Source organism: Gossypium hirsutum, chromosome A12 (genome assembly GCF_007990345.1).
Source record: "Gossypium hirsutum isolate 1008001.06 chromosome A12, Gossypium_hirsutum_v2.1, whole genome shotgun sequence".
Classification (NCBI taxonomy): Eukaryota; Viridiplantae; Streptophyta; class Magnoliopsida; order Malvales; family Malvaceae; genus Gossypium; species Gossypium hirsutum.
In genome coordinates, this window is record NC_053435.1 from 99,727,876 (window position 1) to 99,752,808 (window position 24,933).

The 24,933-nt window shown below is 32.5% G+C and overlaps 3 protein-coding genes across 3 annotated transcripts; all 3 read left to right on the plus strand.

Moving 5' to 3' along the window:
- Positions 1 to 11,195: 11,195 nt before the first annotated feature.
- LOC121211069 (elongation factor 1-delta) lies at positions 11,196 to 13,405 on the plus strand. The gene is made up of 8 exons (XM_041083281.1): positions 11,196 to 11,447; positions 11,818 to 11,911; positions 12,010 to 12,126; positions 12,217 to 12,304; positions 12,404 to 12,524; positions 12,620 to 12,733; positions 12,890 to 13,051; positions 13,205 to 13,405. Coding segments are annotated over exons 2-8 (690 nt in total). The 5' UTR covers positions 11,196 to 11,447; positions 11,818 to 11,825; the 3' UTR covers positions 13,207 to 13,405.
- Positions 13,406 to 16,010: 2,605 nt separating this feature from the next.
- LOC121211070 (SWI/SNF complex component SNF12 homolog) lies at positions 16,011 to 19,264 on the plus strand. The gene is made up of 3 exons (XM_041083282.1): positions 16,011 to 16,195; positions 16,496 to 18,096; positions 18,673 to 19,264. Exons 2-3 carry the CDS (start codon positions 16,592 to 16,594, stop codon positions 18,740 to 18,742), a joined length of 1,575 nt encoding a protein of 524 aa, XP_040939216.1. The 5' UTR covers positions 16,011 to 16,195; positions 16,496 to 16,591; the 3' UTR covers positions 18,743 to 19,264.
- Positions 19,265 to 19,999: 735 nt separating this feature from the next.
- On the plus strand, positions 20,000 to 23,704 carry LOC121211071 (SNF1-related protein kinase regulatory subunit gamma-1). The gene is made up of 6 exons (XM_041083283.1): positions 20,000 to 20,577; positions 21,080 to 21,252; positions 21,601 to 21,777; positions 21,883 to 22,158; positions 22,893 to 23,056; positions 23,145 to 23,704. Exons 1-6 carry the CDS (start codon positions 20,382 to 20,384, stop codon positions 23,440 to 23,442), a joined length of 1,284 nt encoding a protein of 427 aa, XP_040939217.1. The 5' UTR covers positions 20,000 to 20,381; the 3' UTR covers positions 23,443 to 23,704.
- The last annotated feature ends 1,229 nt before the right edge of the window (positions 23,705 to 24,933 follow it).

Genomic DNA, 24,933 nt, shown 5'->3' on the forward strand with positions numbered 1-24,933 from the left:
TATTTTTTAAATAAAATAGATTATGATAAGAAAAAATTATTTTGTTAGTATTATATAGTTTGTTTAGTGTTACTTTTATGTTTTGTTTTAAAATTTATTTTGTTTATTGTGAAATGTTAGTAAGTTTTGTGTTTAGATTAATTATGTGTTTATTGTAAATTTTATGTTTTAAAATTTTTAAATATATTTGAAAGTTTTATGTTAGTAAAACTATTATAAAGTAATTGTTAATTAGTGATAACAACTAAAAATATTTTTGTTATACATATTGTTAAAAATGGCAACATATTTGGTATTGCCTGACGAGATAATAAGTTTAGCACAAAGGGAGAAAGTTGATAAGATGATGAGAGAAGTGCAAGATTACATAATGAAACTAGAAGAAAACATTGTTCAACTCATTATTACCGTAAATCGAAAGATGCAAAAAGTGTTGTGGATGCGTCATGAAATGATTAGAAACAATAAAGTGCAATACATAACCTTTAGAGGGACATTAATAGAACAGGAGCATCAAATCATTTTAGATGAACTTTGGAAGACATCGGTACCACGAACCTATTGAAACCTAGTTATAAACTTCGCGACGTTTATAATATCTTATGAGGCAAGGAAAATAGCGAGACAAAGTATAGGTTCACGAAAGTTAATTGGGAAGCAAAATGTGTTTGACAAACCATGGATGGATAAATTAGTTGTTACCAAGAGAACTTGTATATTCAATACCAGTTATAAAGATTGAAGAGGCAGAAGATCCCGAGGAATTTCCAAATTGGATCGTAAAAGATGAATATTAAGAGAATCAAGAATTTTTAAATTGGATTGTAGAGAATTTCCCAGATGAAGATACGGGATCGGAGATGGAAGAAAATGTAAAATTGAATATAAGTGGTTAAATGTAAAGATAAATGTTGTTCATGAACAAAATGAGAACTCAAAAACTATGGGCTTATGAATGAAAAAAATTGCATATTGATTAATTAATTTTGTATTTAAGTAATTTATTTATTGTTCGAAATTATTTTAAGAAATTTTGTTTATTTTTTTAACAGATTGAGTATTGAAGATGGATAATCAGTTTTTCGTATGCGTTTATTTCGATGGAATCATCTTAACAACAACCGTTGGATGCATATTTGAATGTCAGCAACAAATAGCAATGAGATTTAATAGAAATGTCTCGTTGGATGATATGAAGGGAAGAATTAACGCAAAAATTATTAGACGTTGTGGGAGAAGGATCTCAAAACTTTTCTACAAGTTTCCAGTTTCGACAGATCCTATCAAATTCACCGAAATGGAACTTGTAAACGACGAAGACGTGGAGACAATAATAGCTCTTTACTGTGGGAATGGGAGTGACAAAAATTCACCGATTCACTTATTTGCTGAGTTAGCCAGTATGGAGGAGAATGAAGATCTCACTGCATATGGTGAAGAACATGCAACTGAAAAACCGTGCGTAGTGGCTCCAATATCGTACGTTGATAGTGAGTTGATTATACGTGGGATCGATATCGATTTTAATGTTACACCTGATATTGATGTGGTTGGTGATGATGGATACGATAATAGTGATTCTTGTGATGAAGAGGTCAATAGTGATAGTGAGTGATCCCGATGTGGACGATGTCCCCGATGATATTGATGATGAATATGTGAATGACGATGAAAACATTAACGCATCTTCAGTGGGGAACCAGGTGCGACGTATTGTGATACACAATAACCCTGGGCCACAGATGTCGCTCATAGACCCCGACGCGGCGCATGAAGCTGAGTTCCCGGAGTACCCTGAAATACTTCCTGCTCACCGGCTGGCCCATAAATTCTGAGCATGAGGAGTTATTGGTAGGCCAGAGATTCAAAAGTAAAGAAGAGTGTGTATTTGCTATTAAGCGGTATAGCATGAATATATCAGTGGATTACAAAGTTGCAGTGTCTAAACCGACATTATATATTGGAGAGTGTTGGAAGTCGGTGGAAGGATATAATTGGTGTGTACGAGTTGCATTTATTCAAAAATCGCAGATGTGGGAGATACGCAAATTTGTTGAGCCTCACACATGCACATCAATACGTATGACTGAAGACCATAGAAAACTTGATTCCATAACTATCTGTACGTTTATCATGCCAATGGTGAAGGACATGCCGACCATTAAAGTTTGGATACTGATTGTCGAAATGCAGGACAGTTTCAGTATCGAGTATCATATCGAAAGGCGTGAATAGCTAAACAAATGACAATGGAGCAATTGTATGGGGATTTCGATGCATCGTATAACGAGTTACAGGGATGGATAGCCATTATGCGGGAGTACGTACGGGGGACTATCATTGAGTTACAGACACGACCTTATTATGGCCCAGATGACCAATTACAGCCAGGAAAAAGAATTTTCCATCGGATGTTCTGGACGTTTGATCCATGTGTGCGCGCGCATTTCCTCACTACAAGCCGTTTGTATAAGTAGATGGGACTTGGCTATATGAAAAATATACACAGATCTTACTTCTTGCGGTTGCTCAAGACGGCAACAGGAACGTGCTCCCGATAGCATTTGCCATCGTAGATAAGGAAAACATGGAATCGTGGGAATTCTTCCTTACCAACTTGCAGAGGTATGTTATTAGCAACGATAATATTTGTATCATCTCCGATAGAGGCAAAGGATTAATTGCCGCCATTAGGCGTTTCGGTGTACCATGGAGATCTGTTTACTGTATCTAGCACATCGCGACTAACTTTCATTGAGATTATAAGAATACAGACTGGAAGAGACAAGTTGTGAAAATGGGTAAATAATTACCTTATCTTTTCAACATATATTTTAATGCTTCAGCGCATGAGCTGAAGCCACATATTTTTCGCTAAAAAATGGCTCTACTTGAGAGTGATATGGAGGGTCAAACGAACACATCTTTCCAACAATGGTTGGGTACTATGGAACCGTGGCAATGGGCTCAAAGTTTTGATGAGAGCTTTCATTATGGTCAAATGACCACAAACTTAGTGGAGTGGGTCAACGCTGTGTTGTTGAAAACACGACATCTTTCGATTTCATCTGTCTTTTTGGCTAAATTTTACAAGTTGGCAACCTTGATGCCAAGAATGGGTCAGCAACAAGTCAACCAGATAGAGGCGGGACACGTGTTTGTCGAAGATGTCAGGGATGCAATGGTTGCAAACCATCGGATGGCGAGGTCGATGAATGTAGAGATATATTCACAACGCCATGAAACATTTCGTGTTATAGAGACCATCGGTCGTCAACCCGGTATACCACCTAGGTCCTATGGAGTTGATCTCCGTAACAGACGGTGTGATTGCAGGAGGTTCCAAGCACTTCATTATCCATGTGCGCATATCGTGGCAGCGTGTGCTAAGGTGAACCTTAATGTTGAACAATTTGTCGATGATGTGTACACACTCGAGCGCACGTTACGCGTCTGGGAAAATGAGTTCCCCGTCCTGCCTGACATGTCTACGTGGGAGGTGCCTCCGACGACTTTCGAGCTTGTCCCAGACAGAGAGCTACGCAAGAATTCGAGAGGTCGTCCTCAATCATCCAGAATTCGTAATGAGATGGATATTAGGGAGAAATTCGATGGTAAGCGTTGTGGATTATGCAGGTTAGCTGGTCATAATCGGAGTAAATGCCCGCAGCGAAACTATCATATTGGACAATCATTACGATCGGGTAGGAATTGAGCCTATGTTGTAATGTATTTAATTTATATAAAAAAATTATATTGCAAAGTTTGTTCCAATTAGATTAATGTTGTAATGTATTTAATTTATATTACAAGACTAAGTTTGTTAAGTTTTAGTGTTTTAATGTTCAAAATGTCCAAATTAATCTAATTTACGTTATGGTCAAATTTTGTTACAATTTTCAAAGTTCCAATTAATCTAATTAAATATGTAGAAAGAAATACAAACTTTTTAATATCAAAACCCAATAAACCCATAAAGTTGATGGTTAGATGGTGTGGTCCTAGGGGTATACCTATTCGGAGGTCGACGTTCACGTTGTGGGTGATCGCGACAACCAACATCCTCTTCAGTCGCAGGTGAGGGTGTCTGATACATAGAAGAAAAATCATGTGGCTCGAATGGCATTGATGAATTTAAGCCGAGAGGAGTGCCATGCTGCAGCGGATACATCCCAGGAGGTGTGGAGTGCTGCAGTGGATATGGGCCGAGACTAGTGCTGTACTAAGGGGGATACAGGCCAAGAGAAGTGCTGTGCTGCGATGGAGATGACCCAAAGATATCAAACTCGTAATAGTATCCGCCCCCTGACTAGCTCGGGAAATAGTCGTTGTCTGGCAAATCCGGATAATAAGAAGTATCAGCCGAATATGAATACGATTGCTCGGACTCGGCCTCAAGCTATGCCTTGGGCTCCACCTCTCGCTCGGGCTCGAGATCTGGCTGTGGATCGGGCTCTATATCAGCCACTAGCTCGTATGCCCCAAATCGTTGTACGTACGGGGGGACTACAGTCGACTGGGCACCAAGTAAATATGGCTTTCCCATACTAAAGTACCATTGCATATACTCTGGCGACGGTTGCAAATCAAAAGACATATCCATCCGAGGTCTTCAACCCATCCGATTATCCCACACCATAATATATCTCCGATGCACAACCTCCCAATGCATTTCAGGTTTCCCTTACTTGTTGATGCCATGAACCTTCCCCACCTCCTTTGGCGGATCCGGGATATACTAGATGCAACCAAACTGTCGTAGCACTCGATCCCCATGGTACCACTCGACTACATTAAAACTGATAATTGGTGCGTTAGTGCACCACAATTGAAAATGAATGTAGGCAGAAGATGGTATAACGGCCACAATTTCTGGTCTACGATATGGCATTCAAATAAACTGCACCATTAATGCCATGGTTAAAATTTCACACGATTTGAGTAAGATATATAAAGTAATTACATGTCGCGAATATTGGAATAGCTTACCCCTTCTCCGGCATGTTGCTCAATCAACAAACGATATATCGGGACAGTGTACGACCTCCTAATACCCGAATAAATACTCCATCTACAAAAACAAATTTCAAATAAATATAGTATTGTTAGAATAGTATCATTATAAAGAAACTATCAATTAATAACAGGTTAAATTTTATCACCTGTTAACTAGTGGATATACGTATGGCTGGTGACTAATCGATGCCAAGAATGGCATCCGATAAAGAGCCCATGACTGCAACAATATAAGGCATCCGCCTATGTCTGCAGCATGAGGCGACAAAGCTCACGATACAACATAGCCAGAACTGCGGAGCCCCAGCTATACGAGCGAATATTATGCAAATCAGTTAATAGAGGTAAATACATGAGATGAACCCTGTTGTTGTTCGCATCGGGCATCAATACACCCCCTATAATATGCATAATGTACGCTCGAGCTGCGCATATCAACTCTTCTTCAGTGGCATTATCTGGTAAATGCTCAAAATTTGCTTTCAACTATGAAAATTTCAAATCCGATAAATTGGACTCATCATTGTCGGGCGAGGCTCCTAGAAGGCTATAACAAAGTGCAGCCGGCTCAGTTATCGCACTTACGCCCGTTATCGGACTCCCGTCGATTGGGAGCCTAAGTTGCAGTGCAACATCCTCCAGAGTGACAGTGCACTCCCCACACGGCAAATGAAAAGTGTGGGTCTCCGGGCGCCAACGCTCGACCAATGCAGATATTAAATCGTATCGCAAATCAAACGTCCGGATCAATGCTGCTGACCCGAATCCAGCTAGCTCCAAGTACAGCATCAGTCGTGCATCCGGGGAATATCCTAAACCATTCACTCGGCCCCTTAATACGCGGTACGATTCCTGACAATGTTTAATTGCAGAAAAAAATTATAATAACATAATTTATTTATGTAAATTACATAAATCTTTTTTTAATGGAACCCGTGAGTAACAAATAACAATATATTACCGTTTTATTAACTGTGTTAGCTATGTGAGGATCTTTCTTCATCAATGAAGCCGTTGCCATACCTGCAATTTCAAAATAAATTGCGGTTATTAATTTCAATGTTTGATGGATTTTAAATATTTGTCAAAATAACTAAATTTTATATATTGCTTTTAATTACAAAAAAAATACCAAACAGTTTTTCCGACAGCATATTTTTTGCCATACTACATTAAAAAAAATAAATATACCCAATTCAAATACAAATATTTTTATTATTATTTTAAAATGATAATAAGTAAAATATTTTGGTTTAAATTATAATATATATATAATATACCCAGCATGTAGTTCAATATATTTTGATATTTATTTTATTTTTTAAAATATATTATTTTCGTATTTTATTTTTTATATTATTTTAGTACATAATATTTCAAATGTATTATTTTTATATATTTTTTTACTAATTTAGTAAAAAACTCTGATTTTTGCCGTTTGTTTTTTTATTTTATTTTCGGATTTTATTTTTTAAAATATACTATTTTTGTAATTTATTTTTATATTATTTTAGTACATAATGTTTCAAATGTATTATTTTAATTTTTTTATATTAATTTAGTAAAAAACTCTGATTTTGGCAGTTTGTTTTTTATTTTATTTTCGGATTTTATTTTTCAAAATATACTATTTTTTCTATTTTATTTTTTTATATTATTTTAGTACATAATATTTCATATGTATTATTTTAGTATATTTATATTAATTTAGTAAAAAACTTGATTTTGGCCTTTTTTATTTTATTTTCGGATTTTTTAAAATATATTTTTTAAAATATACTATTAAGCTATTCTTTTAATATTTTTTATACTATTTTTGTAAAAAAACCTCATCACATAAAAAAACAATCAAAATATAACATGCCAAATAAAATTAATAAAAAATATATCTAATTAACCTAAAACACACTTACCAAATAAATTAAATAAAATAATAATAAAATATTTTTTGTACATAACATAGATAGGATTTTTTATTTCAATAAAAATTAAAAATAAATTATGAATATATATAAAAAATAAAATAAATATAAACATACCTTAATATCTCTTTTTAACCAAAATATACCTTGCAAAAAATTAAATTTAAAAACTAAATCAAAATCAATCAACAATAATAACATTAACAATTAATATAAATAATTTATTTCCTTAAATTAACAATTAAAAATTATTTTCTTAAAAAAATATTACCTTTTTTTTCCTTCCCTCCCTCTTCTTCTTCTTCTTCTCATTCTCTTTTTCTTTTTCTTTTTCATTTTTCTTCCCTCACCAATGCCGCCTCCTCCCCCTTCTTCTTCTTCTTCTTATTCTCTTCTCTTTCTCTTCTCCTTCCCCCTTTCTTCTTCTTCACTCACTCACACAAAGAAATTGGGGACCATTTTAAGGTCCCAAAACACAAAATAAAACAAAAGAAAAGGCAGTGAGCAGTCCCGTCGGTGCAGAGCAATGACCGGTGCCGCCTGTGGGATACCCTCTACCCTTATTTTATTATTATTTTTCATCCTATTATTTTTTTTAACCTGCAACTATCAGAAAGTATTTGGATTTGAGGGTAGTGCTGCCTATGCACCACCCTCCATCACTTGCAATGGCCTATTTTCATACATAATTTTAAGGTCATCTTATTTTAGTTTTTTTTCTTATTATTATAGTAAAAATCCCCATAAATTATCTCAATAAATATATACTAAAATATTAAAAATTAATTAACCATTAAATGAGATATATTAGTTTGAATAAATAGAGGGTTTTTTTTATTATTATCTTTTACCACATAAAAACGGATCATTCACATTCCAAAATTAAATTTATTTACATGGACCATTATTATCCAAACAAAAAATATAAAAAAAAATTCTAAATAATTTTAAAACAAAAATGGATAAGTTTAAATTTAAATGTTATATGAATTCATGATTTTTGATTTTGCACATTCAGATTGATTTAGGATTGTCATTCAATTATATAAATATTTGATTTAACTAAACTCACTGTCAAGCATGTTTTTTGAACTCTAAATTTTAAAATTTATCAATGTTTACTTACTTTTTAAAAAATATATGTAAACATATAATATTTTTTAAATTTAAAATGTTTAAAAATATTTTTTAATTAAAATTGACATAACACCTTATCAATAATTTTAAAAATTAAATCTTTTAAAAAATAATTTAAAATAAAGTTTCTCTATACATTTTTTAAAACTTTTTAAAATATAAAATCTAATTTTAAAATTTCTTAAATGATTTTATATTTAACTCCCAAAAAATAAAAAATAAAAACATTCTTAAATACAATACAAAAACAATTTTCATGCATTTTAAAAGTTTTAGAAATTTAAAATATTATTTTTAAAATAAGTTTTTAAAGTTCAAAATATTGTTAACAATTTTTCTAATAAAAAGTTTTAAACAACTAAATAAAAAAAATACCTTATCAAAAATTAAATAATTTACATGAGTTTAAAGCAAATTTTGTGTAAATGTGATTATTAAATATATTTTAATTGTAATTTAAATAATAACAAATTTATAAAACATGTTAGTAACTCGCGCATCGCATCGCATGAGATAAAAAGTTAAATATTTTATATTTAACGCTCAAAAAAATTAAAATAAATTAAAATAAAATATCAAAATTTTTGTGCATTTTAAAATTTTCAGAAAGTTAGAATACTATTTTTAAAATAATTTTACAAGTTTTTAAAGCTCAAAATATTGTTAATAATTTTTCTAATAAAATGTTTTAAATAACTAAATAAGAAATACCTTATCAAATTTTAAATAATTTACATGAATTTAAAGAAATTATTTTGTGATTGTGATTATCAAATAATTTTAATTGTTATTATTTATAAAATATAGGAGCAATCCGTATATCACATGGAATAAAAACTAGTATATATATAGATCAAGGTACATAAGTCTATATTGTGATAAGTGGTGCATCTTTATTTTTATAAAATTTTTAAATATAATTTTTCATTTACTCATAAAGTGTTTTAAATGACATGTAAGATTTTTTTTAATTTAAAATGTTTTTATTAAAAAAAGAGAGTGAAGTTTGTTAAAAAAAATTAAGAAAACGAGAGTAAATTTTACGTTTGAAAAGAGATATGTTAATTTAGATTAAAGTTAATTTAATTGTTTGGAAAGGGAGAGGTTAAAGTTGATTTAAGTCTACTTAAAAGATTAAATGATAAGCACAACTTCGCAATTTATAGATTAAAAATAAAACAAAATTGGTAATATTTAAAATCTTTTTTTATTGTTACCAATTAAATGTATTTTTTTATAAAGTAAAACCTTTTTAAATTTATTTGATAAAATAATTTTGAATTCTTTAAATTAAAAAAAACAATAACAGATAATTTCTGTAATTATGATTATAACAAATTTAATCAATAAAATATTATTGAAAAACCTGCATATCAATATTTTAATGATCAAACAATTTAAATATTATTATTTAAAAATCTTTAATAATTATGTCCTTAAACACAATTATAAATAGGTGATTGTTCTTGGTATATCAAGTCTTACTTATTTTTTTACTGGGATTGTTTTCATTTATTTTTTCAAAAATCGAGAAATAAGATCCGTTTTCACCTTTACAAACATAAAGTCGAATTTCAAACTAAAAAACACATAATACAAACTATAAATAAATTATTTGTTAATAGGAGAATCAATTCTGGAAGATGTCTTCGGGGACCCCGAATTGATCTCTCAACAATAGAAAGTATTGTCCTTAGAGAGTGCATTTTGCCTCCCTCCATGAAGAGTCGCGTACAATTCATGAAAGGGGACGCCTTGATCATACATGAGATAACATGAGCGTCTTGTCTTTTATGGGATTTGAACCCTCAAATTATGGAATATAGGTCCCCTCAATGACATCGTTTAAAATTGACATAATAATAACTTTAACCTTAAAATTTATACGTTATGTTAATTTAGTATTGATTCTCAAAATTAATTAACCTTCAATATATACACTGTGTAATTTAGTATATTTTTCAGTTTTGCTTTTCTTTTCTAACATTAAGGGTTAATTTTTGGGTGTTTTTATTTTTATTTTTATATTTTCAATCAAAATTAGCTAATAAATATATATTTTCAGCTTTTTAGGTGAAATGGTCACAAAGAAAAAGCAAAATTATAAAAATACCATATTACACAATATGTAAATATTGATGGTTAATCTTTTTAGAATTAAAATTAATTTGACACAATATATAAATAATGAAGGATAAAGTTGTTATTTTGTTAAATTTAAAAGCTATCACATAATATTTCTGTTAGTTATTAATGGTTGAAACCTTACCAATATTTAAGTACTACTAGTGTAGTTTGCCCAAGGACAATGGCAAAGGAGCAAGCAGTGGCCTTGGCTAGGCTGAGCAAGAAAAATAAAAAATCCAAAAATCAACCCGAATAAAATATTTGGATGAGTTATGAAATATAAATTTAAAAATTGAGATTGAGATTACTTGAATCCCGGCTAATTTTTATTTTTTAATTTAATAAATAGTTTTAAATTTTAACATATAAAAATATTGTATATTTAAAATAGTAAAAATAATTTAAAAATTCTTGCTTTTTTTGAAATATTTGTGAAGAATACTTTAAAATTTTGTCAAATAATATTCCAAAGCCATAAAATAAATTTATTTTTTAAAAAATTAAGTTTAAAAATTCAAACAAAAAATTAATTTGAAAAGATCGAGAATAGAATAAAATTATGATGGATGGTTCAAAAAATCTCCAAAACTTAATCGATCTGAACCGATATCATTCCTAATCTTGATTCCTAAAAATGATATATTTGTCATTTAATTCATTAAATTTTTATAAAATTATATATTTCTATAATTATAAAATTATATTTTAATCCTTCAAATTATAAAATTCATCTCTAATCGGATTTTCTATATTTATCACTGAGCTTTTACCTAACACATCGATCAAAATAAAAGTTATATTATTTTTTATTCTTCCAAATTTTCATCTCTGAATTTCTTTTCAACTACCTTGTTGGTGCACCATTAACCGGTAATCATAATCATATAACACATATGAGGCAAGGGCAAAATCCGATGTAAGGTTTTCTTACATCCAACGATCGTGTATTATATCGGTTTTTAATATTTGTTTATTTTAAAATTATCATATCTACTTTTGTAGCATATTGAAGTCAAGGGTTTTTAAGAGTATGTTTTGGCATTGGGTTTTAATCATTTCCAAGCCCATTTTATAATTTTATTGGGGCATCAAATTAAATGAAAGAGCCCTTTATTTGACCACATCCAATAATATTGGCACGTCCTGAAGCCAGAGTCAGCATATTTGAGTTTCGCTCAGTTTTTATTGAAAACCCTAGACCTCCCAACGAAGTAGCAGAGCCGCAGTTTCTCTGTCAAATATCCGGTAAATTCTAGATCTCCATTCACTCTTGGAACCGTTTTGGTTCATTATGGTCATTGGTTCGCGCCATATTCATGGCAGTTTCTCAAGTTCTTTAGTTCATCTGTGTTGTTCGCTTTGTTGTGGTTTGTTTTCTTTAGCGTAGTGGTTTGATCGTGTTATTGATAGGTCCGAAGCCGAAATCATGTGTTTGATTTGTAGAACTATCTTAATTGTTGTTTTAGATTGGCTATTGGTGGATCCATTCTTGATTGCTTATTTTCACGATGTTGTGTATCGAATCCTTTATTAACTCATCTTTTGTTTCTCTTGTTTGTTTTGGCTATAGTTTTCATAAACAGTAGTTCATAATCTGATTTCATTTTAATTTCAGAAACAAGAATGGCTGTCACATTCAACGATCTGGGTTCTGCTGCTGGCTTGAAGAAGCTGGATGAGTATCTCCTTACACGCAGTTACATCTCTGGGTAATTTTTCAAAAACCATACTTTGATGAAATGTTCTATAGCTGTTAGGTTCTATCTTGTTTGGCTTAGGATTTTTGTTTATATGTTTGTTTTTGTAGATACCAAGCTTCAAAGGATGATATTACCGTCTACGCAGCTCTATCTGGTGCCCCATCATCTAGCTACGTCAATGTTTCTCGATGGTACAAACACATTGATGCCCTTTTGAGAATCTCGTGAGTTCTTTTTTCCATTACTCTTATGCGTAATTATAAGTTTAATAGGTGGGATTTGGATGGTTAATAGAAATGTAATGTTTGATTTAGAGGTGTTTCTGAAGAAGGCTGTGGTGTGACTGTAGAGGGATTTGCTCCCGCCGAGGCTGTTGCCACTCCTCCAGCTGCAGATTCCAAGGCAAGTTAATCCGGGTGCTTATATGTTCTAATTTAGTAAAATCAAGTGATTTGGTTATTTGCCGATCCATAAGTTGCTTGAATATATTGTGCAATGCAGGCTGCAGCTGCTGAGGAAGACGACGACGATGTAGATCTGTTCGGTGAAGAGACTGAGGAGGAAAAGAAGGCAGCTGAAGAACGTGCAGCTGCTGTTAAGGCCTCTGGCAAGAAGAAAGAATGTGAGTCCTTTAACAAAAAGACTAATGCTTGTAAACTTTTTTTTTTTGGTTCTAAGTTGACTGTTTTAACTTGGGATTTTATTCTTTGGTCTCAGCTGGCAAGTCCTCTGTCTTGTTGGATATTAAACCATGGGACGATGAGACTGACATGAAGAAACTCGAAGAAGCAGTAAGAAGTGTTCAGATGGAAGGACTGCTTTGGGGAGCATGTGAGTGGTTAAACTAATATTGTTTATATTGTATGCGATTTTATCCATCTAGTGTTAGATTCTGAAAGATGGGCCAGAAATTTATTTTTAGCTTTTTGAAATTGAATTGGTTAGAAGTGTATTTCATCTGACTTAGGATTTCTTTTCATGTTGCAGCTAAGCTTGTGCCCGTTGGTTATGGAATTAAGAAATTGCAAATTATGATGACCATTGTGGATGATTTGGTGTCAGTTGACACTCTCATCGAGGAACATCTGACGGCTGAACCGATCAATGAGTATGTTCAGAGTTGTGACATTGTTGCATTCAACAAAATATGTAAGTATTTCAGATTCTGAAATCGATTTCGTTTTTGTTTCATTCAATACTTTTGTGCTTGAAGGACAGATATATGGAACAAATTTTTGTATATTACATTTGGAACTTTCATCTGACCTTATTACTTATAGTTTTTTTTTTCTCTTCTTCCAGAATTTGCTATCTGGGATGCCTGCAATAGGAGTTTCTTGGAGAGGCCTTCAAAGTTATGTTTGAGATTTTCATGTTTTTTGTTTTGCTAGAACTTAATTTAAGTTGTCGTTATTCTTGTGTTGGACAATGGATCGTTTATCATGGATTTGGAGCATTAAACACCTGATGGTTTTTTTTAAAAAAAAGAGATCTAGTTTGTGATATTTGTTTGTTTGTGAGGGATTAAGTTTCTAAAATTGGATCGATTTTAGGTAGGTAGACTGTATATTGTTAATACGAGAGGTTAAAGCTTGATTCAAGTACGATTTGGTTGAGGAAAACTTAAGAGAATCCCGGTTGCCTTGAATTGAGGCTAGAAGGATAGGAGGAAATGGGAAATGGGAAATGGGAAATGGGAAATAGGAAGTAGTAAAGTGGGAAGTTAATAATTTAAGTATTTTTGTTAGAAAAGAAAAGTGTGGTAGAAAAGGAAATCAAGAGATAATAATATTTCATCTATCTTAGTGATATATGATGATAAATTATTTCTAGTTTTCTAGAAATAAAAATTAGTTCAAAAATTATATATGTATATATTTGAAGACATTCTTATTCTTCAAATCTGTCAGTAATGAATGGTCTGAAAATTATTATTGTTTTTTTTAAAAAAAAGAGATCTAGTTTGTGATATTTGTTTGTTTGTGAGGGATTAAGTTTCTAAAATTGGATCGATTTTAGGTAGGTAGACTGTATATTGTTAATACGAGAGGTTAAAGCTTGATTCAAGTACGATTTGGTTGAGGAAAACTTAAGAGAATCCCGGTTGCCTTGAATTGAGGCTAGAAGGATAGGAGGAAATGGGAAATGGGAAATGGGAAATAGGAAGTAGTAAAGTGGGAAGTTAATAATTTAAGTATTTTTGTTAGAAAAGAAAAGTGTGGTAGAAAAGGAAATCAAGAGATAATAATATTTCATCTATCTTAGTGATATATGATGATAAATTATTTCTAGTTTTCTAGAAATAAAAATTAGTTCAAAAATTATATATGTATATATTTGAAGACATTCTTATTCTTCAAATCTGTCAGTAATGAATGGTCTGAAAATTATTATTGTTTAGTTCAATATGGCAAGACATTCTCACATCCTTCATTCTAAATTTTAATTATATATTAAATTATTGATATTATATCAATTAATTCTTTTAATTATTAAAATTGTTAATTTTTTAATCCTTAAATGATATTTCAAAATTTATGACATGATATAAGAAAAGAAAGTTAAATGTTATCATGTAACTTTTGAAAGTAAATAATTAAAAATATGCAATTAAAAATATGTTTAATGACGAATTTGGCCATTAATATTTGCATGTATTCCTAAAATGGTTTTAATTGTATTTTGAGCATTTTTTGGCCATTAACTTGTTCTTTTTTTTTAAATCTACTATTCTATTTTTTTTGACAGATTTAATTAAAATACCATTAAAATGTAATATTTTTAATGAGATATAATTTATTACTTAGGTAACTTAAATAAGATAATTACATATGAAAAATAATAAAATAAATAAATAATGCATTAAATTAAAAAAATAACTCTTAATTTAAAGAAAATAAGCATAATTATATAAAAAAATTAACTCGGTTGAAAAACTTCTCAATAAATAAATGTATGAAAGATTAAAATCTTTTGAAAGAAAACAAATATTGAAACATTGAGTTTATTCATTAAATTTGTTAAAAAAACATATTGAAAAAAAAAAAACTAAAGGTTGATGGCCAAAAAGGCTCAAAAATACAATTAAGGCTATTTTGACAAAATGTGTAAATATTAGTGGCCAAATTTATCATTAAACTTTAAAATAAAGTAAAATTTCAAAAGAAAATATGAGGGTAGAAATTTTGAAAATTTCAAAACAAAGTCTTTTATAATATGTAATTTTGTCATAAATTTTTTTAAAAAATATTTTAAACTATACCACATGAATTTTAAAATCTCACTTAATAAATTAATTTTAATAAATTTATCAATAAAATAATCTATAACAACAATAATTTAAAGATGTAATTAAAATATTATTTGTGGTGTTATTTTGGTATCTCCCATCTCCACCCCTCTTAATCTCAACTCACCTAAACATCCATATATGCTCCAGAATATTAATTTCTTACGTCTTTGATCGTTCCATAGCTTTTCATTCCTATTATCACCCAAGATCACCACCTTAAAGAAAAACATTTAAGATATTCTATATTTATATAAAATGTTAATTGATATCAATATTTATTATTATCTAAATATTTTATTGAGTTGGTATTATTTTTAATTGAGTCAACAGTTTAATTATGAAATTATAGAAATATTTTTTCTTTTAAATTATAATTAATATTATTTTGATGACATTTTTTTCTTTTTTATATTTTTATATCATCTTTAAATAAAACAATTAAAGATCACAAATTTAAGGATTAAACACGTGTTCGATAGTACTAAAATATAAGTTCGTTACCACTCTACTTATATTTATTATTGTATAAATTTCAAAATATTTTCTTTCACTCAAATAATGAGTATGACAAAATTTAATAATTTAATAATTTTTTAAAAATAATTTACATATTTATATCAGTTTTTAAATTTCTCATATCTACTTTTCTAGCACTAGCATATCAAAGTGAAGGGTTTTTAAGGTATGTTTTGCCATTGGGCTTTAATCATTCCCCCTTCGTTAAGCCCATTTTATAGTTTTATTTGGGGCCTCAAAATTAAATAAAAGAGGCCTTTCATTTGGCCACATCCAATAATATTGGTACGTCCTGACAAAAGGGATGAAGCCAGAGTCAGACAGCAGATTTGAGTTTGGCTCCGTTTTTTTTAAAAAAAAAAAAAAGGGAGAGAAAAACAGGCGCTCCTTTAACCGATCTGCGACAGAAAGAGCATAGCAAAGAAGCTAAAGAGTGAAGCGAAGAAGACCCAAACCGGACCCCAATGACTCACCTCTTGGGCATTGTAAGAGTTTTTTGCTTTTCTCTGTTAATAATCATGTTTTTTTTGAAAATTTGTAGTTTTTTAGCAGCTTTTGTTGAGTTAAAATCATAGGAAACTTACTGCCTTGTTTGTTTTTCCTTTTTTGTGTGTCCCACGTTGAGAATTAGTACTAGGGCTTCTGATTAATGCCCATGATTTTATTTGTTTTTTTTTCCGAGAGATTGAGCTGATTAGGGTGTTGAATTTTAAGATACCAAGGAAGAAAGCTTTTAGTTTTTGGTGCTTAACATCTTATCTTGGTGTTATTGTTGTCAAATTCAGGGCTTTGTTTGGCTACATGTTGGGTTGTTTGCTTTTTGGTAGAAAAGTGTGATTTAGGCTTTGAAGGATATTTTGGTTTCAAGTTGGTGATTTAGGATGAATAACACTAACATACCAAAGAGCTTTGGGGCTCCATCCCAGTTTGGGAATCCCGGGACGGTGCCAAAATCGCAATCTATTCCCATGAACAATCAACCACAGACACAAGGTGGGCCTCAGTTTCCGGGCCACTTCCAATTGTCTGAGCCTCAAGCACAGGTGCTTGCGCGTGCACAATATGTGCAGGCTCAGGCTCCTGCTCATTCCCAATTCCCGGCTCAGGTGCAGTCACAAAGCGGTAGTAATAGTAATGCTACAGCCACCCATTCCCCTTTGGTTTCCACCCCTGGCTCAGGAGGTGTCAAGCGGTCTTCTCAGAAGCCACCTTCGAAAAATTCTGGTTCATCTAACAGTAATATGGCTTCTCTGTTTAAAACAATGGAGTTAACCCCGGCTGCTCTTAGGAAAAAGCGGAAGCTTCCAGAGAGACAAATACCTGATAAGGTGGCTGCAATCTTACCGGAATGTGCTCTATATACTCAGTTGCTTGAATTTGAGGCTAAGGTCGATGCTGCTTTATCGAGAAAGAAGACCGACATTCAACAGTCTATTAAAAATCCTCCCTGTGTGCAGAAGACTCTTAGACTATATGTTTTCAATACTTATGCCAATCAGGGACAAACAGATTCTGACAAGAAGAGTACCGAGGCTCCATCATGGTCACTTAAGATTATTGGTAGGGTTTTGGAAGATGGGAAAGACCCTGTTCTGGCTGGAAAGGCACAGAAATTATACCCAAAATTCTCATCTTTCTTTAAGAAAATTACAGTATATTTGGATGCAAGTCTCTATCCAGATAACCATGTGATATTGTGGGAGAGTGCTCGATCACCTGCCCTTCATGAGGGTTTTGAGTTGAAGAGGAAAGGAGACAAGGAATCAACTGTGAGAATAAGACTGGAAATGAATCATCGGCCTGAAAGATTTAAACTTTCTCCTGCTCTAGCAGAAGTCTTGGGAATTGAAGTAGATACACGCCCAAGAATCTTGGCTGCGATTTGGCATTATGTGAAGTCGAAGAAGTTGCAGAATTATGAAGACAATTCCTTCTTTTCATGCGATCCACCACTGCAGAAGGTATTCGGGGAAGAAAAAATGAAATTCATTATGGTTTCACAAAAGATATCACAGCATTTAACTCCTCTACCACCTATACATTTGGAGCATAGGATCAAGCTTTCAGGGAACTGTCCTGTTGGATCCACTTGTTACGATGTCCTGGTTGATGTGCCTTACCCATTAGAAACGGAGAAGTCTGCATTTTTGGCAGACATGGAAAAGAACAAAGATATTGATGCATGTGATGAAGTGATTTGTACTTCTATAAAGAAAATACACGAGCATTGTCGGAGACGAGCTTTCTTCCTTGGTTTCAGCCAGTCTCCTGCAGAGTTTATTAATGCTTTGATAGCTTCTCAAGGCAAGGATTTGAAGCTTTTTGCTGGAGAAGCTAACCATAATGCTGAAAAGGAGCGGCGATCTGAATTCTATAACCAACCATGGTAAAACCTTGTTACGGTTTTCTTTTTTCCATATCATGTTTATTCTGATGTCCATGTTTGACATAAGTATGTTAAGATTACAAGTTTATGCTGCTGTCTTATTTCTTTTTCCCGTATATGATTGGAATCTGTCCAAATACCTGTTTAATGTAGCTTGATATTGCTATTTGATTATTTGGTCCGTCTGAACAGAAGAAAAACTGGATGGATTAGTTCTTTCATTGACTGATCTATATATATTACCAACAATGATAATACATCTTTAGAAGAAATTCTTAGGATTCTGCAATCCCAGGCTATATCATTTACTATTTTGGCATCAGGTGTTAATTTCTTGCTATGAATAATTACATCGTCTTTTTGGCTTCTCTGAATAAAATTTGATAGCACTATGCCCACTATAATCTATAGAGCCTAGTTGATAACAATGCTGCTGCTTTGGTTTTACTTGAAAATTGTTGGGTTCCCACAGGGTGTTCAAATTACCCGTGGAGCTCCATTAAAATGCAACAGCTTCCTTATTGAAAACATTGTCTGACAGTCTCTTCTTGTTTATCTATTTTCTGGAATATTTAGGATTGAAGATGCTGTAATCCGTTACCTGAATCGCAAGTCTATGGGAGGGGATTCTCTTGGAAGCACTTGAGCAGGGCTCTTTTGAATTGTTGACTTTTTCATACCAATCTCGAGGCTTCTAATTTCTAACTCCTGTCCTGCATATTATTGCTTATTGGTTCGGGGAACATCAAATGCCACAAGCAAAGAACTGTCCCATTGAGCACTTTGGATCGAATGAAAATTTCCACCAAGTTATCTGAATTCACCACGGTGTTCACCACCCCTATCAGCAAACACCAGTTTGATTCACTAAACCCTCTAGAATATTTACTTTGCTATTCCGCTTTCGAGCGTTTGAGATCGATGCTTATAAAAGGACTATGCAGTTGTAATGTGAGCTGATTTGTTTGCTTTTAGGTGTAGTTCAAACAGGAGTATTGTATCCTTTTAGTTCACTAATCATTAGTTCATTAAATCTGAGAAAAGGAGAATTGTCTTGGCTTTTGATTCTTTTGGCATTTTCCTTTTCTATTGTACTCTAGGGCCTAAGCTGATGCTACTCGAATTCGGGAATGATTGTTGAATAAGAGTATGTTTAAACTGATTAAAACGACATGTATCAAATATATTTTTGGCAAGAAGCATCGTCATGTGAGGAGATTAAGTAAAGATGACACAGCAATTTTGTTATTAGTTGAAGAGAAAAGCATAAGTAAAGATGACACAGCAATTTTGTTATTAGTTGAAGAGAAAAGCATTGCCTACGTTATTCTGATTTGAAAGATTACCTGCTTAGCTTTTCTTTAATTATTAATGACAAAAATTGATCCTATCGACGTTGACTGGGAAGATATTATTGTGAAGGGAAAGTAATCAAATTGAGATCGGTTTATCATTTCCTATTTGAACTTCACTTCTATCTGTGATAGTTGGATTCAAGTATTTTAATACCAAAAACAAAATTGAATTTAATCAGAATAGCACGATTTTTATTTTGAATTAAACTCATCCTCAAATTTCTTGACTTATTATATAACAAGAAAAATGCTCCTTTTTGTTTCCCTGATAAAGGAGATGAATAAAATAAAAAGGAATTTACAAGTTGCAGAGTTGGATTAGACCACGTGTGAAGCAATGATGGGGAAGGGTGGCTAAAGGAGTCACATCGAATCAGTAACAATTTGTCGTCTCTCAAAAAGAACCAGGTGCGCAAAGCACTACAGGCGCACATTAGAGTTGCATGCTAATTTAAAGCAGGATAAGACCGCCACCTTTTTTATGAGCTTTTGTTTTTATTTAGAAAAAAAAAGCTCGACAAACCAGGATAAGCATTAGCCACCAACAGTTATATACATTTATTTCTAGTGTATACAATCTTTATTTAAATTTCCTAGAAAATAAAAATCCAAGTTTTGAGCTTTGACTAAACTCCTTTTTGTCATTCTCAATGACCAAATGTTTACCCCATCCACATCACCATCCGTACACGTGTCCCGCAGTCTTCTCATAGACACAAGTTAACTGGATGATCGGACGGTGTTTGTTATTTGTACCCTTTTGGAATTATTTTGTTGAAAGCAGCCCACTTTGTCCCATGTTTTTTGATGTCAGAACTAGTTAAAGATCCAAGTTGTCAGCTTTATTGAACTTCGAATTACGTATAGAAATCGCTGAAAGAGAGAGTCTGAGTGAGTGAAGTTTTCCTTTTTCGAGCTTTTGTTGAAGATATGGCTATGGCTATGGCGAGTGTGCAACTCGAGAGACAAACTAGCATACAAGACAGTCCAAGGAGTCCTGAAGCAAAGCTTGGGATGCAAGTGGAGGATTTGTGGGATGTTCAGGAACCAGAACTTAGTCCTAATGAAAAGCTCAACGCTTGTTTTGAGAGCATCCCTGTTTCTGCTTTCCCTATTTCTCCTCAAGGTAATGGATTTTGCTTTACTCTTAACTGTTTTACTTCATCAGGTTGTTGGTTTCGTATGGATCCTTTGATCTTTACTGATTGTTTAAGATCACGTTTTGATTGCTTGGGTTGATCAGAATTTTTGGTTTTCTTTTCTCTTTTTGGTGGGTGGATTTCAGCTAAAGAGATGAAGAATATTGGTTGATTAATTATATGTTTTTAGGTAATCGATCAAGAGAATATTTTCAGTACTGCCTTTAAAAAGGGATTAAATATCAATAAATCCTCTGTTTTATCTAAACAAAAGCTTTTACATATTTAAAATTGATCAACACAAGATGATCTTTTACTCCTGAGATCATTTGTGTTGTGTTTATTTTACACCGCTGGCTCGGGGAAAAACATGAGATAAGACATGCTTACATGGATTGTCGAGGCTAGTTCTTTCTTAGGGTGCTAATTGAGGAGCTTATTAGTATAGAATATTGATGGTATTATCTTTGTAATGTTTCTGTTTTTTAGGGATTGAGATAAAATCGGATGCGAGTCTGGCCGAGGCTGTTCAAATACTAGCTCAAAACAAGATTCTTAGCGCGCCTATTGTTGATGTTGATGCGCCTGAGGATGCAACATGGATGGACAGATATATTGGCATTGTAGAGTTTGCAGGGATTGCTGTATGGATTTTGCAACAGGTCGGAAACGGAACCACATATGATGAACTCTTTTCTCTATAAGTATTTTATTTTAGAGGACAATTGCTAATGGTAACTGCATAACATCTCATTCATCCACCATGGATTTGTGATGAAAATTGTCATTGTTTCTTATATTTTTTAATATGTAGCTATGAATCCTATGATTATGTTGAAAAATGCAGTATTTTGGGTCATAATTGTTGGAACATTTTCAAAATTTTTGTAATGTTTCAAAGGTTACAAATGAAAGGTTACAAGTGACCCAAAAGTTGGCTATTAATCAAAAGTTATAATGCTATCCTTTCATCTGGGAACCTGAAAGTTTTCGGTTTTTTCGTTTGCCAGTCGGAACCATCTTCACCTAGAAGTCCTTCATCTCCGAATGGAGCCGAGTTTGCTATAACTGCTAATGGAATGGTCTCTGCTGCAGGACTCGGGGCTTTAGGCCCTGAAGATGCTTCAATTACTTCTGGAGACTTTTTTGAGGCTTTAACTTCCTCCGAGTTTTATAAGAACACCAAGGTGGTACTTCTAATCTCTATATCAGAAAACCTATATGGTCATCTTGAATTCTGTCTGTTTCTTAGTTGTGCTTACTATTCATGTTTTACTTGTGAGAACATCCAGGTTCGTGATATCTCGGGGTCATTCCGCTGGGCACCATTCCTTGCTTTGCAGAAATCAAACACCTTTTTGACCATGTTGTTACTTCTTTCTAAGTACAAAATGAAGAGCGTTCCAGTACTTGATCTGGGCGACGGAAAGATCGATAACATCATAACACAGTCAGCTGTCATTCACATGTTAGCAGAATGCACTGGACTTCACTGGTTTGAAAGCTGGGGAAGTAAGAAGCTTTCAGAGATCGGTCTTCCCACGATGTCCCCTGAGCACATTATCACAGTGAGTGACTGTTACCTGTTAAGTTCTTTTTTCTATTGATTTGAGGCTTTTCATGGCCATTGCCACGACTCGTACAAGTATTGCTTGCTTGAGGCCTGAGTGTCCAAATGGCTAATGTGCCCTCTTGACGATACATCATTATTTTCAGTTAATAATTATTAACTATAACCCACCATCCCTGATGACCATCGAGTTACAAGCTTTGTGTTACTTGTATGAAGCTCTAATTACCAAGTCTTTAGTGAAATTCTCTAGGATGCAGCCCTTTGTGGTGCTTTATGCAACTTAACTACTGAAAATTTTGTTTCTGTATCAGCATCCTTTGGACAAAGTCCGGTAGTTCGTCCTTGTGCGGTCGGATTTTACGAGGTCAGACCAGCCTTATTATTGTTTAGATGTGCTAATTTCTTCTTCTGTTTGTTCCCATCGTCTCTATTTTGTTTCGAAAAACATATGCTGACAATTATTTTTGTTTACATATTAGAGCCATTGAGCCAATAGCTCGTAAAACATCTACCTGAATCTACCTATAGCATAAGTATTGGTTCAGTACTCGGTATGTTCTTTAGTATTAAGTAAAAACTGAGCATGATGGCATGATCAAGGCTTCGGTTTCTTGATTTCTTCATGTTCTTCCGGTCCTTATATCTTTGCATTGCTACCGTTTTTCTCCGGTTTTTCTTCAAGTAAACCTATTCATTCTAGATGTTAACAAATAGGTTTCCATACTTCAGGTATACGAAGATGAACCAGTGCTTCAGGCCTTTAAGCTAATGAGGAAAAAGAGAATCGGAGGCATACCCGTCATTGAATGCGGAGGGAAAAAAGCTATCGGTAACATAAGCCTTCGAGATGTACAGTTCCTTTTAACCGCACCAGATATATACCGTGACTACAGGTTCGTAATGGATCATGCCATACTTCTATATCACATAAGATACTAATGTCTACAAAGTGTTCTAAGTTGAAGTCCTTTTGATGCATAGATCAATCACAGCCAAGAACTTCCTAATAGCGGTTCGAAACTACTTGGAGAAACACGAGAAGAGGTCGCCAATGTTGAGTGGCATGATAACTTGCAAGAGGGATGAAACAGTCAAAGAGTTGATTCAAAAGCTCGACTCTGAGAAGATCCAACGAGTGTACGTCACGGACGAGGACGGGAACTTGGAAGGAGTGATCACACTTAGAGACATCATTTCAAGGTTAGTACACGAACCGCGTGGCTACTTTGGTGATTTCTTCGATGGTGTGTTGCCTTTACCAGAAAATAGCAGGGTTTAAAAGAGTAATCAAACAAGTCCTTACGCTTCCTACATGAACGATGAAACTCCATTTTTCTTTGCGATTTCCTGGTTTTTAATTTGCCTGTGTGTTGGGATACTAATTGGATACGCAGATTGTAACATCGGTGAGCCTTTTGTACTTAAAAGTTACTTGTGGCTTGAGAGATTCCAATTTCTGTAAATTTTGGGTGTATTCAAGAACTCGATTTGGATGTTCTGTGTTGCAATTTAATAAGAAGAGCTTATCTTCTTGGAATAAATCTATCCATCTCTCTCAATCTCTCAAAAATAAACTAACCAGATTAAGTTAGATATGCATATTGCACGGCACCTTTGTAACTTTCATGTGAAATATTCATTTTTGTTAAGAAAAGTCAACTTTTTCTCATACATAATTTCCGTAATTCATTATTGATTTTTATAATAAATAGTTGATTTTTCCCAACAATCTGATTACTTTGTATCCTAAACCCAAAAACATTAAGATTTGATGAGTTAGAAATAAACCAAGAAAAGTCCTTAATCAAAGTTATGCAAAAGTACAAAGCATGGTATAAAGGATAATATTTTATATATAAACTTAAGCAGTTTCACTTAATTATAGCCATAATTTTTACGCTGACTTAGACGAATTTGAACACAAAAAATTGATTAAAGCAGTATGATTTGTCAGACTAAAATTTTAGCCTGTTGCAATTGATATCCAAGCCAATGTTTGAAGGCGTCGGTTAAGATGATGAAAGGAGTAGACGAGCAAAATGTCTCGATGGAGACCCGTCGGAGGATTAGGAAAAATAACAGATTGAGTGATATAAATAGAAAAATTAAGTGCTTAAAAAATAAGTAGTTAAAAATTAAGCACTGAACAATTAAATGTTAAATTTAAGTTATAAAATATATTTTGTATATTATTTAAAATTAAATATAAAATATAATTAGATTATTTGATTAAAAATAAATTCTATTTAGTAGTTTTCATTATTAGTTAACCAAATAATACCTTGATATTATCCCAACCAAAAATATATTTGACTTGATGATAACAAATTATCCTTATTTAATAAATTGTTATCAATAAAGTCGATGATAAACAAATGTTAATATATTTAAAAGTTTCTCTTACAATAAAAATAATAAATTTGTCTTAAAGTTAATTAAAAATTCAAAATTCTCGATTTAACTTGTAACACCTTCTTCGAATTACTGACACTTCAATAAATTGATCTTAATTTAAGTTACACAAATTTGATTGAAGTGATTTAAGATGCGTTGAAAAGTTAATTGAAAGAGCTACAAGTTGAAAAAGATAACTTTGACCATCTTCCCATCTAGATGTATATTTCAAATGCTTTTCATGCTTAAATACGTAACAGCAAATTTAAAATATTAAAATATAAGGAAGGAAACAATCATATTTCATTTATATAGATAATATATGTCAAATTTAGAGTAAATTAGAAAATTTTAACTAATTATTTTATGTGGAAAA

Bases quoted from the DNA above. Each gene is read 5' to 3' on its own strand.
- LOC121211071 (XM_041083283.1), top strand. From the start codon at position 20,382: ATGGCTATGGCTATGGCGAGTGTGCAACTCGAGAGACAAACTAGCATA. The intron at 20,578-21,079 runs GTAATGGATTTT...TCTGTTTTTTAG, and splicing joins TTTCCCTATTTCTCCTCAAG to GGATTGAGATAAAATCGGAT. The intron at 22,159-22,892 runs GTGAGTGACTGT...TCCATACTTCAG, and splicing joins CCCCTGAGCACATTATCACA to GTATACGAAGATGAACCAGT.
- LOC121211070 (XM_041083282.1), top strand. From the start codon at position 16,592: ATGAATAACACTAACATACCAAAGAGCTTTGGGGCTCCATCCCAGTTT. The intron at 18,097-18,672 runs GTAAAACCTTGT...TGGAATATTTAG, and splicing joins GAATTCTATAACCAACCATG to GATTGAAGATGCTGTAATCC.
- LOC121211069 (XM_041083281.1), top strand. From the start codon at position 11,826: ATGGCTGTCACATTCAACGATCTGGGTTCTGCTGCTGGCTTGAAGAAG. The intron at 12,127-12,216 runs GTGAGTTCTTTT...TGTTTGATTTAG, and splicing joins GATGCCCTTTTGAGAATCTC to AGGTGTTTCTGAAGAAGGCT. The intron at 12,734-12,889 runs GTGAGTGGTTAA...TTCATGTTGCAG, and splicing joins AGGACTGCTTTGGGGAGCAT to CTAAGCTTGTGCCCGTTGGT.